The sequence below is a fragment of the Tursiops truncatus genome, chromosome 2 (genome assembly GCF_011762595.2).
Source record: "Tursiops truncatus isolate mTurTru1 chromosome 2, mTurTru1.mat.Y, whole genome shotgun sequence".
Lineage (NCBI taxonomy): Eukaryota > Metazoa > Chordata > Mammalia > Artiodactyla > Delphinidae > Tursiops > Tursiops truncatus.
The window spans coordinates 63,936,182-63,953,475 of NC_047035.1; the positions used below are offsets into that span (position 1 = coordinate 63,936,182).

Genomic DNA, 17,294 nt, shown 5'->3' on the forward strand with positions numbered 1-17,294 from the left:
GGTGAATATAGTCCAGTTAGAATTTCCTCAAACTGACCTCACTACTTGCAGAGTTAATTAAATGTTGATGAATCACAAGTTGTTTGCTTTGACTCTTCCCCTTAACCAAAACTGTCTAAAATTACTGACTTTTCTGTAAACAAAGAAAAAAATCCACCTGGAAAATCTGTGTACATTTTATGTAATTAACACTAAATTTACAGGAATTCCCTGCTGTCCAGTGGTTAGGAACTCCGTGATTCCACTGCAGGGGGCCTGGGTTCCACCCCGGTTGGGGAACTAAGATCCTGCAAGCCCTGCGTCATGACCAAAAGAACAAAAACAAAAAAAACCACACACTAAATTTACAATATGATATTTTATTAAATCTAAGGCACAACTGATTGGAAGACATATTTTCCAGTGCTTTAATATGCTTTAATAAGGCATACAAGAGAGAATTTATCAAAGAGTTAGAAAGTAAGAAGTAGAGGAATAAAAGCAAAGGAGGGAACTTCTGGGGCTGATGGAAATGTTCCATATCTTAATTATGGTGATGATTACAGGGGTGTAACCTACATATTTGTTTAAACTCTTCAAACTATATACTTAAAATCTGCAGTTCATTATATGTAAACTATACCTAAAAAATAAAGTACAAGACCAAAAGTGGTAAATGTATAATACAGTAATATTATTTATTGATAAGTTACAATTTTAAAAACCCAGGTGTTTTACTATCAGACAAAACAAAGCAAAAAAAGGGGAACAGTGTATTTGGTATAAAAGGATAACGAAATGGAAGACAGAGAAATATTTTAATAATTTAAAATAATCTTTAATTGGAAGAAAAAATAACAGCCCTTCATATGTGGAAATCCTGAAAGGTGTGTTTCCAAATTGATGGCGCAACGGTTAAAAAAAAAGAAATAAACCTGAAAATTAAAATATACGTAGAGATATGAAATCTGGCAGAAATATTTTATATAATCATTGAAAAGAAAATATTAGCAGTTGAGATGAAGTTTTGACAGAATGTAAAGACAAGGACAACCTGGAAAATCTAGGCCAGTGTTCCCAAGTACGGCTTTTAAGGCTCATTCTGAAGATTCTGTTTTTATACGTCTGGGATAGGGCGTGGGATTCTGTATTTTTTAACAAGCATCCAGGTTGAGTCTTATGAGTTGTGTCTGAAAAATCCTAGACTAGGCAGTGAAAACAAGAAATGGAGAATTGCTAAGGTTATTATTCCAAAAACCACATGATAAATTTATGAGTTTCCTGTGGCTGCTATAATGAATTACTGCAAACCTGACGGGTTAACACAACAGAATTTATTCTCTCACAGTTCTGCAGGCCCGAAGTCTGAAATCACTATCACTGAGCTGAGATCAAGGTGTTGGCAGGGCCATGCTCCCTGAGGCTCTAGCGAAGAATTAGTTACTTATCTCTTCCAGCTTTCTCGTGGCTGCCTGCAATCCTTGGCTTGTGGCTTTACCACTCTAATCTCTGCCTCCGTAGTTAAGTTGCCTTCTCTTCTTTTGTCTGTGTCAAATTTCCCTCTGCCTCCTTCTTATAAAGATACATGTAATTGTATTTAGGACCCACCTGGATAATCCAGGATAATCTCCCCATCTTTTTTACCATATAAGGTAGCATTCACAGGGATTTGGATATGGATGTCTTTTGGGGAGCTGTAATTCATCCCACCACAATAAACATCTTAAGAGTGGCCTGAATGTGAGTAAAGAGAAATAAGGAAACAGATTTCTTAAATTAGAATTAAGGTAAGGGGTTAGAGAACAGGTAGGAAGGACAGTTTGAAGACATAAGACTAAATAAAAGCAAGAAAACCAAAGAACAAAGTACTCTCTAATGTTTCCAATACTTCAGAAGCAATGAAGATAGTTGGAAAATGAAAAAGAATACTCCTTTGTAATTCAAAACAACCTTTAAGTTCATTTCTTTTATCAGACAGTGGGCTACATGTAGCATTGAGTACAATAGCAATTTTTTAAATATTTTAAAATATTTTTATGTAAGTTTATAGTATTAACTTTTAAAAATATGGTTACTGATTGAAATTTATTTTAATGTAAACTTATTAAAGTTATCAATAAAGTTTTCATTAAAGGCCATGCAATTTAAATAGTGATTAATTTCTTCTGTGACTCTTAAGTTAGATTGTATGTAATGGTATTTATTTTTTAAAAACATGTCTAGTCAATATAGAACCAAAAGAGCAAAAATGAAATAGTATGTTACTTTCATTACTAATAAACAACCCTATTTAATGGAAAACTTCACAAAATTCATCTTTTAATAAATCGCAAGATTCCTTAAAGGCTTATTTTTTTCCTATTTATAAAAGTAATACATGCATATTGTGGAAAGTTGGGAGAATAAAAGAATATACAAAGAAGCAAATCCACTGCAACTCACATTTTGTTGTATTTCCTATAAGCCTTTTATGTATGCATTTTTTTAACATCTTTATTAGAGTATAATTGCTTTACAATGGTGTGTTAGTTTCTGCTGTATCACAAAGTGAATCAGCTATACGTATACATATATCCCCATATCCCCTCCCTCTCGCATCTCCCTCCCACCCCTCTAGGTGGTCACAAAGCATGAGCTGATCTCCCTGTGCTATGCGGCTGCTTCCCACTAGCTATCTATTTTACATTTGGTAGTGCATATAAGTCCATGCCACTCTCTCACTTTGTCCCAGCTTACCCTTCCCCCTCCCCGTGTCCTCAAGTCCAGGCTCTATGTCTGCGTCTTTATTCCTGTCCTGCCCCTAGGTTCTTCAGAACCATTTTTGCATTTTTTTAATATAATTGAGATCATAGAATAAACAATTTTGCTTCCAGCATTTTTTCCATTTACATTGTAATTGAAATTTGAAACACTAATGACTAGGTAAGATTCCAAAGTCAGTCCTGGCTTTTACAACTAGAGTATTTGAAGCAAGCTACTTAGTTACACTTTAAATATTTCATATCTTTGCAGCTGGCTGAGACTTTATCTTTTAGTGTGTTTGCTTCTTTTGTAAATCTCCAAATTACCCAAAGATGTTAGAATGTTTGTTTGTTTAAAGGGGAAGAAAAATGGATGAAATTTAAGAATTATAAGTAGAATTATGATTAGAATTATATGTGGAGAACTTTTCTCATAAATGGGTAAATAGAAATGGGTGTATAGAGTAAAAATTAATTTAGAAGAATTAAAGAGTACTGTAGAGTAAAATTTAATTCATATCACAGGAGTTAATTATTGAGTATTATATGTTATATTTTTTGCATTTTACATATACATAATACATATATGTAATATATTTAATTATTATTAATAGTTTTATTGTATATTCCTGAATTAAAATAAGCAATAGAGTTTAAATGATTGGCCAATATTCTTTTTATTATTTTTCTTGTTCTTAAAGGTAGATACCTTTTAGAACACTTGAACTTTTAAAGGACCATCTTCTTGGAAAATAGTTTACTTTTTGGGTGAAACTGTAATAATGTTTAGCACATTGACTCATACAAAGCAAAGTGTAGTTGCAATAGTGTAGAATGAAAATTGGTTAAGATAATAACATACCCAAAGCATCTCCCTCTAGATAGTAGATAGATAGATAGATAGACAGATAGGTACAGATATAGATATATAGAGTAAATGAGCTTGAGTACTTTTTAGATTTCAGATTCTTTAGTTTCGTTTTTGCATTGTCTTATTGTCTGGGAGAAGAATTAAATTGTATAAAAGCCTACAGAATTTTCATTGAGTTATTCTTTTTCTAGCTTAAAGCAATAAATGTAGATCTTCAAAGTGATGCTGCTCTGCAGGTGGACATTTCTGATGCTCTTAGTGAGAGAGATAAAGTAAAATTCACTGTTCACACAAAGGTAAATGGGATTTTGTACTTCTGTTATTTTAGTTATTGTGCTAATGTTACATATGTAATAATATATTGACTAGAATTTTGGTTTTGAACATAATCAGTAATTCTATTTTTGTTTGTAATTCACTGCTGTTGTTTTAACAAAACGTTTTAGGGAAGTGTACTTTTTAAAGATTAACATTTGAGAATTAATCATAGAACTTAGACATAGTACAAATTTAATTTTCTCTAGACTTTAATATCTTTTACCATTCTTGTTATTTTCAATTTTGGTACATTCCTTCAGTTAAATTACTGTTGTTGTTGTTTTTTTTTTTTTTTTTGTGGTGCACGGGCCTCTCACTGTTGTGGCCTCTCCTGCTGTGGAGCACAGGCTCCGGACACGCAGGCTCAGTGGCCATGGCTCACGGGCCTAGCCGCTCCGCGGCATGTGGGATCTTCCCGGACTGGGACATGAACCCATGTCCCCTGCATCGGCAGGCGGACTCTCAACCACTGCGCCACCAGGGAAGCCCTAAATTACTGTTTTAACAGACTATTTTCTTTTTAGATTTCAGTTCTCAGGCACATTTTCAGATTGTGATCTATTTTTCTTTGTTTGAATAGTTGAGTTTGTTATATTTATAGGATAACTTTGTAATGGTAGAAGTACAATATAATAAGAGGCTGTCAGCTTATTTTCTCAAAGATCCCAGGATAATTTTGTCTGGGTGTCTCAGGGTTTTCATAATAGAGTGTAAAAGCACTGAGAATCTTTCATAAAAGACTAATTTTAAAAAATAAGGTATAAAATGTTAAAAGTGTTTTTAGTGTAACTTCGATTTTTGAGAGAATCTCTTTCTTTGCAGAGTTCATTGCCAAATTTTAAACAAAACGAGTTTTCAGTTGTTCGACAACATGAGGAATTTATCTGGCTTCACGATTCCTTCGTTGAAAATGAAGACTATGCAGGTTACATTGTAAGTGTTGAGGTTCCATTTTAATCCCATTTTCTAGGAGCTTTTTAGATACTTTATTATGTGTTGAAATCTTCTTTTGCACTTCTAGTGAACTGAGGTAGTTTTTTTTAAATTGCCAGCTACAAAATGTAATTGACTACCACTTTTATCCTGAGTTGTCTTGTTTGGGAGTGTGGGGATATGGATACGTTATTCCCCCTCATTTAAACTTAAATTCCTACTGTTTATTAGAATAGAAATGGGCTTGTCCTAGGGAGTAGCTAAGGGGGTATTACAAACCATACTGGTCTTGAACCCTTAGGTAGACAGATGCTTAGAGTTGGAGGGCTCCTTAAGAGATTATCGAATATAAATATGCACTGGGTGTTGTGCCTCAGCTGTTGACCACAGTCAGATTTCTGAAGTTTAGTTTCATTTGATTTCCTTGAAATCATCCTGACCTCGCCTGATTCCACCTTTATCCTTGTGGCCCCTGCTTCTCAATCATTTGCTTTTTTTTTCTTTCTACAAATTGAGTTTGGTGGACAACTGGCAGTACTTTTTCTTTTTTTCTTTTTGGTTAATTAACAGTTTATATAAAGGATACAACTTAGGAACAGCCAAATGGAAGAAGAGATGCATAGGATGAGGTATTGGAGTGGGGGGTTGACAGATAACTTTCATGACCTTTCCAGGATGTTGTACCACCTTCCATTTTCCCAGCATGTCGATGTGTTTAGCAGCCTGGAACCTCCTCCTATTTCCGCCTTTTTTTCCCTCATCTTCTTGTGTGATGACATTTTCTTACTACTTTTTTCTCCCGTAGACTAAACACTCATCAAAGATCAAGACTGTGTCTTATCTATCTTTATATGCCAGTTGTTCAGTATCATGCTTGGCACATAGTAGATGCTGTGTGCGGGCATCAATGAATGTGTGCTGATCTGTATTTGATGCTTCCTTTCCTATTGCTTTTCTTGGTGTAATCCTTTTCTTCAAGTCATTGTTATTTTAACTTTCCGCTACTTAACCTTTTCTTCCTCTTACTTGCTCTGTTTGCTTTCCATCATTTCCCCTTAACAGTTCTTACTTGTAGGCTTTTCCTCCTACGATAAGGTTTTTCTTATATCCTTCCCTTGAATAATATGTCTCTTCTAGATCTTATATTTTTATTTAAGGTAGTGCTTACTTACCCACTTACTGTGGGTGAATAAGATGAGGTTAGTCATTAGTCTGTATCTTGTTTTCTTGTTTTTAAGTCAGTGCTTTCTGCCTCTGGTACACCAATCATACCATTTACATACTTTTGAAAAATAGTATACATATTTGCTACACATTTATTTAGTGTGTACTCAAAGCTTAATGCACATACATTCGAGGACTCTAGGTTGCCACATCTAGAATCTGCAGACTAAAGTTCTGGTACTGTTCTAACACCAGAAAATAGTACTCTGCTCTTGTTTCTTCCTTGGTGTAAAGGATCTCAAGGATCTTAATTTCTAGACTTAATCAAATTCTCTAACCTTAATCGGGATATTCCTGGTATCCAGTTCATTCAGGATGACTTTAGCTCTCTCAGACAATAGTCTTTTATGGTGGCAGTAGTACAATTGCTGCAAGAAATTAAAGTCTTTAAAACTAGTGATTTGGGGGACTTCCCTGGCAGCCCAGTGGTTAAGACTCCGTGCTTCCACTGCAGGGGCCATGGGTTTGATCCCTGGTCAGGGAACTAAGATCCCGCATGCCGTGTAGTGCGGTCAAAAAACTAGTGATTTGGTTCCATTACAGATCCCTCCAGCACCACCAAGACCTGATTTTGATGCCTCAAGGGAAAAACTACAGAAACTTGGAGAAGGAGAAGGGTCTATGACAAAGGAAGAATTCACAAAGATGAAACAGGAGCTGGAAGCGTATGTGATTTTTCTTGTTAATTGTGCTTATTTTAGTGCCTTTTTTGTTTTGTTTTTGTTTTTTTGCTTTCTGATATCCCATCCTTTCAATCATTTCACCACATTGACCCTTTCTGGAAGATACAGGTTTAAGCCATACAACCAGTGTTAATGGTCATGATCAGAGCCTACAGGAAAATTATAGAATAATTGTCTGCACTTTAAAATTCTTTAAATTACATTTTTAAATAAACTCTGAAAATTGAAAACAGGGGATCCAAAAGTTTATAAAAAAATAGTAGAAAGGGAAATAATGACTTTTTTAAAGCACAGTGTAAATCTTTTCATTTGTTATTTACAAGGCCTTAGTCACTACTCACCTGGTTCTCTTTTTTTGACAAGTGCATACTACCAAGACTTCTGTATCTCATAGCAGTGTGCACTGAGCAACTCTGAATATATTCTGCTTTCTTTTTCAAAAAGTGTGTGTGTGTGTGTGTGTGTGTGTGTGTGTGTAATTTTCCCCCTCCTCTTTTCTCTGCCTGTGGCTTCTGGCTGAAGGGAAAAGAATAGGAGCAGAGAGAGAATAGAGAATAGTTCTTTAATGTTTTTTATTAAGTGATTACTAGTTTCATATATACTAGACATATTAAATCCTTGAAAAAAATTGAGATAATTTCTATTTCATTTTTAGCATATTTGCTGAAAATACAGTTTTTCCTCTTTTATTAAACATTCAAAATAATTTTGGATTTGCTGTATATTGTTTTTCTGTATTTTGAGAGTTATACAAGGAAATAACTTTCCTTGCATTATCATCACGTTCATCACTCTTTTTCTGGTCATTTCTCCCCTTTGTGCATTTCCTTTTCTCTTCTTGCACTGAATTTCAGTTTTTAAGCATATTTTCACAGTGCTACTAGACTCCTTCAGATGCTAAACTCTTGACAAGATAAATTAACAAAGTAGGTCTTCTTTGTTAAAGTGTAAGTGACAGATATTTTAAGAATTCTGTCCATACTGAGTGCAAGCAGTAGTCTGATAGCAGACAGATATATAATTCTATAGTTTATAAGGCTGAAAGCTGGAAATTAGCAGAGCACATTAATATTGAAAGAATCAGTGGTTTTCCAGTGGCCCTGATCATGATTCTTTTGTGGTCTGGTTAGGGGTTGGATAACAGAGAACCTTGGGTTTATTCTCCTGCTACCTCCATCCTCTGCATCCTTCTTTTTTGTCTTCACTGAATGACTACCCTCACAGAGATCAAACTTCTCCCAACATTGGTCCTGCTGGTTTGCTGGTATGTAAAACTTATCCTCCTTGCACGTAGTTGAAGCAAGAATATTGGGCCTTTTCCTTGAGTGTTTTTTCGAAACTGACGTGTATTACTATATGATCGCTGTGATTCACTGATGATAGTAAAATATTTTAAACACAATTCTTCAATTGTAATGGCAAAAATTAGTCTCTCCATGGTGTGTTTCTTTCTTGTGTGCTTGGGTCATTAGATGAAAATAGTTATTAATGTTGAAAATATGATTACTGATACTGAGGTTTGGTTTCTGATTTTTTTTTTGTATGAAGGTGTTCAAAAGCAGTAATTATCTAGAAATTGAATTATTAAAGTTGTACAGTATAATTTGTAGTATACTTTCTCTGAAGCTAAAAACAAAAACCCCTATAGTTACCTTTAACATCAACCTGCATAGGAAGAAACGTTCATAAAACCTAAAAATATTAACATTTAAATGTAATAAATACTATTAACTAGCATGAAGTCTTTTCAGAGCTGGGTTTTATATATTGAATATTTCATTAACAGTTCAACTAAAAGCTTTGTTTACATGGATTATATCTTTGTATCTCTAATTTTGCATTTAGAATAATTCAAAGAGTATTTGCTGAAAAAATTGTTGCAGATGTTTTTCTGCAGTATTTTACCTTTAATTTTGTGTATTGTTTCTAGTGAGTATTTGGCAATATTCAAGAAGACCGTTGCAATGCATGAAGTGTTCCTGTGTCGTGTGGCAGCACATCCTATTTTGAGGAAAGATTTAAATTTCCATGTCTTCCTGGAATATAATCAAGATGTGAGTATTGATCAAAGTAGTGATCAAGGTTTATTTTTAAAGCATCATTGGAAAGAGTAGGGAGTTGTTAGAAAAGGCTTAAGGCCTTATAAAAACATTTTATAAAATGTTCTTATTTTTCAAGCAGTTTAAAATGACTCTTTTTCATGGGACCTCCCTCATCAATATATTCTCCAGTGACATTCATGATTCTGCCCAAGGTCTCAGGGCCAACAGGAATTTTGACTGGTGCACCAGAATCCAGGACTTCTGGCCTCTAACCAAGCCTTCTGTACCATCCATGGCAGTGGTCCTTGCTGTGCTCTCACCCAAATGCTGGGCCACCTCCAAAACCAGCCTGGTCTCCCTGCCTTGCACTTCCAGGGCTTTTAGGATGGGTGGCAGTCCCTCATCAAATTGGACATCCACCACTACACCAGTGACCAATGACCAATGTGCCCAGTGGTGGCGCCTGCCTTTGGCGAGGGAGATGTTTAAGCGGCATTGTCTCTGGCAGGCTGGAGCGGCTCCCAGTATGAGCTAGGCTTGGGGTAGCGGCGCTGAAGGGCTGAGTCCCTGAAAGGCCCCAGAGGCCGGGGCAACGGCCACACGACCCACAAGACCCAACATAGCAGAGCCCGGGGCGGGGCTGGAATTAAGAGCATTTGACTTTGACACCTCACCTCCCAGTCAAGTGAGAAAAATCCCTGCTGGGTTCCTCATCTCAGAAAAGAGTCTTTTAGATTCAACACAAAATGTGATGCTATTATCGTCTGGAGCAGAATGCCATCCCTAAGTCCCTCACATCTCTAGGTGGAGCTGAGATGCTGGGCAAATTCACAACTCTCACTGCTGTGTTAAGGGCTTAGATCTTGATCAGTCATCTTAAGTTATTAGTTGTAGAACAGTATTTTTATGCTGTTGCATTATATAAATCTGATTTCTTTATTCTGGTGTGTAAATATTATTTGTTGGTATAAATAATTGGTTATATCAGTTTGCTGATTTTACTCATCTGTAAATCCTGAGTCTCTAGAAAAATATATATATACATAAAACTTACTTGATGCAAAAAAAATGATTCTTTTTCAATGATAATGCAGTTTCAGTAGAACTTGAGTGGATTAATTTTTTAGATGATGGTATATTATGTTGTTACTGGAATATTGATTTTCATCCTGAATTGTGAACTTCTTAAGAAATAGGGTTATTGGGCTACCCTGGTTGCACAGTGATTAAGAATCTGCCTGCCAACGCAGGGGACATGGGTTCGAGCCCTGGTCTGGGAAGATCCCACATGCCGCGGAGCAACTAAGCCCGTGAGCCACAACTACTGAGCCTGCGCTCCAAAGCCCACAAGCCATAACTCCTGAAGCCTGCATGCCACAACTACTGAAGCCCACATGCCACAATGACTGAAGCCCATGCGCCTAGAGCCCGTGCTTCTCAACAAGACAAGCCACCGTAATGAGAAGCCCGCACACTGAAACAAAGAGTAGCCCCCGCTCACTGCAACTAGAGGAAGCCCGCATGGAGCCAAAAATAAATAAATAAATATTAAAAAAAACAAAGAAAAAGAAAAGAAATAGGGCTTCCCTGGTGGCTCAGTGGTTGAGAATCCTCCTGCCAATGCAGGGGACACGGGTTCGAGCCCTGGTCCGGGAAGATCACACATGCTGTGGAGTAACTAAGCCCATGTGCCACAACTACTGAGCCTGTGCTCTAGAGCCCACGCTCTAGAGCCCTCAAGCCACAACTACTGAGCCCGCACACCACAACTACTGAAGCCCACGCACCTACAGCCCATGCTCCACAAGAGAGGCCACCACCATGAGAAGCCCTCACACCACAACGAAGAGTAGCCCCCACTCGCTACAACTAGAGAAAGCCTGCACACTGCTTAGCAATGAAGACCCAACGCAGTCAAAAATAAATAAATGGGGCTTCCCTGGTGGCGCAGTGTTTGAGAGTCCACCTGCCAATGCAGGGGACACGGGTTCGTGCCCCGGTCCAGGAAGATCCCATATGCCACAGAGTGGCTGGGCCCGTGAGTCGTGGCCGCTGAGCCTGCGTGTCTGGAGCCTGTGCTCCGCAACGGGAGAGGCCACAACAGTGAGAGGCCCGCGTACCACAAAAAAAAAAAGAAAAAAAAAAAGAAACGAAAATTTTTTAAAAATTATTTTTAAAAAACGAAATAGAGGTTACTAAATTTATTAATGTTCTTAAATTTGAGTTTGGAGGCTTCTGAAGCCTTATGGAGAATTCCAGAGAAGTACTTGAGGTAAAGAATTCAATACTACTTTTGGGTTAATCATTGACTCTTGATCTGTTTAACCTGCCTTCTTCAGTGCTGATTGCTCCTACTTTTCCTCCCTCCCTCCCGGCCTGAAAACTCTGTTATAATGCAAAAAGAGATTTGAGGTGGTTGAACTTTGAAAGTTTCTTCATTTGTGGTGCTGGAAAAACTTTTCAGTGGACGGGTGATATAGATCTTGGGATCTATATTTGGATGACAAGATTAACTCATAATTTTAGTAGAAAACAAATGTAAACATAGTGGTTTGTTTGCTTACAAGTCAAGATCAAAGAATTTTGTGTATACAAATTTTCCCTCTTGGTTTGGTTTTAGTATCTGTGACAATAAAACGTCCTAAGTCTAGCAGTAGAGAAAACTTTTAAAAGGGTATGGAAGTGTAACTCAAAATGTAGCACTTTAGCATGGGTACTCTCACAAGCATAAGTGTAGTATGTGGTACTGGCCTGTGGTCACTTAATAACTAGGAATTGTAAAGAATGCTGGCTATATTGTGAATTATAAGAGTCTAAAAATGATTCATGAATAGGGTTGCTAACAAACACATGATAGAATGCTGTCATCACTTTTTTACCTTTATGAATTTGTTTATGCTGGCCTTTATTATGGCCTGGGCTAAAACCTTAACAATAATTTGGTAGAGCAACATAGGTGTAAAGTGAGGCATGGTGGTACCAGCACAAGGCCACCTTAGTACTCAAGCTCCAAGTACTCTATCCTATTGCCACAGCCCTTGGTACTATCTGAAATTATATATCTGTATTTATTTACTTATTTAATTTTTTTTTTTTGGCTGCGTTGGGTCTTCATTGCAGTGTGCATGCTTTTCTCTAGTTGTGGAGAGCAGGAGCTACTCTCCATTGCGGCGCGTCGGCCTCTCATTGCAGTGGCTTCTCTTGTTGCGGAGCATGGGCTCTAGGCATGTGGGCATCAGTAGTTGTGGCTCACAGACTCTAGAGCGCAGGCTCAGTAGTTGTGGCTTGCGGGCTCTAGAGCGCAGGCTCAGTAGTTGAGGTGCACTGGCTTAGTTGCTCCGTGGCATGTGGGATCTTCCTAGACCAGGGCTCAAACCCATGTCACCTGCATCGGCAGGCGAGTCTTAACCACTGCACCACCAGGGAAGTCCCTATATCTGTATTTAAAAAATTTGTTTATATATCCATTATCTATCTCCCCCTACTAAGCTCTCTGGAGTAAGACTTGAATTTTTCACCATTGTATCCTCACTATTTTAGAATTGTGCCTGACCATTAAGATGTAAAATTAATATTTGTTAAAATAATAAGTGAAAGATTATTAAGTGTTTAGTTCACCTTTATAAATAGCTTTCATAAATCCTAGGATTTCATAATTTTTTCCCACCAAGGTAGATTTTTTTCCTTACAGTTTTTTTAATATATTTGTTGTTGTTTTTGTTTATTTGTTTGTTTATGGTTGCTCCAGGTCTTAGTTGTGGCACATGGGATCTTTTTAGTTGTGGCATGTGGACTCTTAGTTGCGGCATGCGAACTCTCTAGTTGTGGCATGCATGCGGGATCTAGTTCCCTGACTGGGGTCGAACCCAGGCCCCCTGCATTGGGAGCACGGAGTCTTAACCTCTAGACCACCAGGGAAGTCCCTCTTCCTTACAAATTAGTATGTGCTTAATAGAGATGATGATGATGATGCATTTTAGTAACGCTTTTAATATCAGCAAATGGTTGTTTTGGAGAAAGCCTAGAAAGATGGACTGGAAAGTGTTTTGCAAATATTTTTTAATTAATTAGTAACAAGTATGTTAACAGGTTGTAGAAGATCATAGGCCCACAATTAAAAGGTTTTTCTCAACCTTGTCTCTAATGCTGTTTCTCAGATCTTTACTCTGTTCAGTGGTGCTGGAAAAGAAATCTGTCTGTGCTGTTCTACTATCTGAGCTTCAGAGGGTCATGGGACTGATGAGCTGTTGAAATAGAGTGAAAGTGTCTTGAAGTCTGAAAAGGCTGTGGGACATTTGGAAGGCCTAGAAAATCTTGTTCCAGCATTTAGTCTTATGAGAAATGGTCACTGCTATAAGGAATGATTGCCTGTAGTATTGCTTTCCTTATGTAGCTCTGCCCCTTCTGTTTCCAGTACCTATAGCTTTAGTCTGCTTAGCAGTAGATTGAATATCTTACCTATTCAACACCCTAATCTTCATTCGTTTCTTCCTGCCACATCAGTGACCACACCCAGGACCTTGTCTCACCTCTGAGTTCTTTTTTCTTTCTTTTTTTTTAAATAAATTTATTTGTTTATTTTGGGCTGAATTGGGTCTTCCTTGCTGCACGCAAGCTTTCTCTAGTTGCGGCGAGCTGGGGCTACTCTTCGTTGCAGTGCGTGGGCTTCTCATTGTGGTGGCTTCTCTTGTTGTGGAGCACGGGCTCTAGGCACATGGGCTTAGCAGTTGTGGCTCGCAGCCTCTAGAGCACAGGCTCAGGAGTTGTGGCACTCGGGCTTATTTGCTCCGCGGCATGTGGGATCTTCCCAGACCAGGGCTCGAACCCATGTCCCCTGCATTGGCAGGTGGATTCTTAACCACTGCGCCACCAGGGAAGCCCCACCTCTGAGTTCTTAAACCCTAATATTATAGACTCCAAACATAGCCTTCTGTACTCACAGCTCCCTTTTTCCCTGTTCCCCTTATAGTAGTTCTTTGACTCACTGCTGCATCTAGACCCTTGACCTCTCCTGCACTTTGACCCTGTCATTAGCCCTTTTGTCTTTCTCATCTCACCTAGAGTGCCTGCTCTGTTCCTTATAACAAGGTTATGACTTTAGACAGGTCTCTCCCATTTTCCATTAAAGCTGATTTCAGTAATTCTTCTTGATCAGATAGTGGCCTTGCTCACAGAGTGGGGGACACCAGTCAGAAATCAAATCCCTGAGCCGCCTGCATCCCCGCAGCCTTCAACCACCTTGGTGGCCACACTCATTGAATAGCTTCTTTTCTTTTTTACTTTCTCCTTTCCAATCTCGATTCCTTTTTTTCCTTTGCTTGCCTGACTGCCCTGACTAGAACCTCCAGTACAGTATTAAATGGAAGTGACAAGAGCAGACATCCTTGATTTGTCCCTGATCTTAGGGAGAAAGCATTCACTGTTTCACTGTCAGGTATGATGTTAACGGTGGGTTTTTTCATAGAGGCCATTCGTCAGCTTAAAGAAGTTCTTTTCTATTCCTACTTTTTTGAGTGGTTTTATAATGAAAAAGTACATCTGTTGAGGTGATCATGCAGTTTTTGTCCTTTATTCTATTAATGTGGTGAAATACATCATGCTTTTCCATGTTGACTAAGATATCTTTCTAGCTATGCTGGCTCCCATGTACTTGTGGATCTATGGGAATGTCTCTTGATGTGTTTTCATCTTAACTCTAAAGCTACTTCCCAGTCTCTTTCATGGGCTTTATCCTCCATATATCCATTCATTTAAATCTGATTCTTCCACGGTTCCTCACTGAGTTCTCTAGAAGTCTAAAAGTTCCTCTAGACTTCTAATTCTGTAAATTCTAAGTCATATCATCTACTCCTGTGGCTCCATCTACTCTAATATGCTCTTAAGTTAGAAATCGATGGGAACTCCCTGGAGGTCCAGTGGTTAGGACTCTACGCTTCCACTGCAGGGGGCACGGGTTCAATCCCTGGTTGGGGAACTAAGATCCCGCAAGCTGTGTGGCACAGCGAAAGGGAGGGAGGGAGGGAGGAAGGAATCTGTATCACCCCTGAGTCCCCTTGGCATTTTACCCTCAGCTGCACTCTTCTTTACATTCATGCCTCCTTTTGTATTCTCTATATATCTCAAAGAAGGTGTCACTACCTCCCAAGTCCCTTACACTGTGAAAATTACTCAGGATTCCTACTGCCTATTCAGTAGTAACCAAGTTCTCTCTGTTTTATTTTACTATATTAGGAATGTGTCTGCATCCTTCCATCACTAGACCTAAAGATTAGTCCTGACTTGCATAATCTTTGCCTGGGTTTTCGAAGCAGTCCCTGACTGGTCATTCAACCTCCAGTCTTATCTTTCTCAACCCCTCAGTCTGTATTAAGTTCCTTGGGTGCTCCCCTAGTGCCCCATGGATATCTTTAACACTATACTCCTCACACTATATGTAATTATATGTTTACTTCTCTTCTGTCCTCCTCTGCACCATAAGTTACTTTAAGAATAGGGACCACCTCACCTCTTAATCGTCTTAATATTCCTAACACCCAGCAACAGTGCATGGTTATAGTATACATGCATTATGGTTTGTTAAATGAGTGAATTAGTGAAATAATTAATATCAAAAATTCAGTTAAAAAAAAAAAAAGAAAACCTAGAGTGCTTTGGGAGGCCTAAGATAGAGCAGTGAATTCTAACTGGGAATTTGAAAGGGTTACATGAAGAGATGCCTTTTAATTTGAATGTTAAAGTCTGAATAGAATTTTTGGTGGGGGAATTCCCTGGTGGTCCAGTGATTAGGACTCCGAGCTTCCAATGCCAGGGGCCCAGGTTCGATCCTGGTCAGGGAACTAAGACCCCGCAAGCTGTTCAGCATGGCCAAAAATTTTTTTGAAAAAAGAATTTTTGGTGAAAGAGGTATCATTTCAGATGCAGAGGAACCTAAAAGCTCAGAGCTTCTTTTGAGAACAGTTTGGAACATAAAGCTCTCTAGGGGTAGAGTGGTAGGTGGAAAGGTAAGTTGAACCAGATTTTTCAAAGTATTGAGTACCGTGCTAAGGAGATTGGCCTTCATTCTCTGAACATTATGAAACTTTGTAAACTTACTAAGTTTCCAAAGTGTGATGTTGGAAAGTTATCACAGCAGCAGAATGGATTGGGTGGAAGAGATGAGGGATAACTAGTAGTCCAATGTAGTAGTCTAGGCAAGAGATAATGAGAACTTCTACAGGACAGTGGGAGTGGAAAGGGACACATTTCAGAAATTTGCTGGTAGAATTTGAGCTGTGAAAGAAAGAAAGAAATTGTAGATTACTTCAAGATTTTTTTTTTTAATTTTTATTTATTTATTTTTATTTTTGGCTGTGTTGGGTCTTCGTTTCTGTGCGAGGGCTTTCTCTAGTTGCGGCGAGCGGGGGCCACTCTTCATTGCGGTGCGCGGGCCTTTCACTGTCGCGGCCTCTCTTGTTGCGGGGCACAGGCTCCAGACACGCAGGCTCAGTAATTGTGGCTCACGGGCCTAGTTGCTCTGCGGCATGTGGGATCTTCCCAGACCAGGGTTCGAACCCGTGTCCCCTGCATTGGCAGGTAGATTCTCAACCACTGCGCCACCAGGGAAGCCCTACTTCAAGATTTTTAATGAAAGGTACGGGGCTTTAGGGAACATACGAGAATCTGAGAGACTGGTTGGATGGGGCAGGGGGCGGTGCATGAATAGGGAACCAGGAAGAGGGAAAACTTGGAGATTAGACTATAATGAGTACTCTTTTAAGATTTTTCTAGGGCTTCCCTGGTGGCTCAGTGGTTGAGAATCCACCTGCCGGTGCAGGGGACACAGGTTCGTGCCCCGGTCTGGGAAGATCCCACATGCCGCGGAGCGGCTAGGCCCGTGAGCCATGGCCGCTGAGCCTGCGTGTCCGGAGCCTGTGCTCCGCAATGGGAGAGGCCACAACAGTGAGAGGCCTGCGTACCGCAGAAAAAAAAAAGATTTTTCTAATGTGGGGTTAGCAGAATCTCTGTGTAAGGATATGATGTAGGCAATTGGAATTAGGATCTAAGGTTCAGGAAAGAGCTTAGGGGTAGTGAGAGAGATTTGTGAGTCACTTACGTAAAGGTGGGCATTGGAGCCATGGCAGTAGATTAAGGAAATTAGATGGGATGTTCCTTCATGGGGTCCCTGGTGCAGCAAGTAGTAAAGTCAAAGAGCTAGCTGCTTCTCACCTTTGCCTTTAGATATACCATTCATGCCAGGCAGAGTCATCTTTTGTGTCCTTTGTATCATGAGTTGCTGACCCCAAAACAGGTGAGGAGATGATATTTGGATGGGTTTGGAGTGAAGAATTTTCAAAACGTATTTTCAGAGCTTTTACAGAATCATATGATGGTATATTGTACTCCAGTAAATTGTGCATGTTCAAAGGAACTCCTTCCTGAGTTAATATTTAGTTGACTTTGTATGATATAGTAGTGTTTGACAAAGTATGATGAGAGGGTTACTTACAACAAAATTATCAAATAT

General features: G+C 38.9%; 1 protein-coding gene across 3 annotated transcripts in view; it reads left to right on the plus strand.

The window, feature by feature from the left end:
• Positions 1-17,294, plus strand: part of SNX6 (sorting nexin 6) — a 54,790-nt gene that overhangs the window by 6,159 nt on the left and 31,337 nt on the right. For all 3 annotated transcript variants that reach the window (XM_033851190.2, XM_033851192.2, XM_033851191.2), the window contains 4 exons: positions 3,783-3,887; positions 4,732-4,842; positions 6,610-6,731; positions 8,680-8,803. In XM_033851190.2, the coding sequence (XP_033707081.1) occupies positions 3,783-3,887; positions 4,732-4,842; positions 6,610-6,731; positions 8,680-8,803 (462 nt within the window). The remainder of the gene's footprint in view (positions 1-3,782; positions 3,888-4,731; positions 4,843-6,609; positions 6,732-8,679; positions 8,804-17,294) is intronic.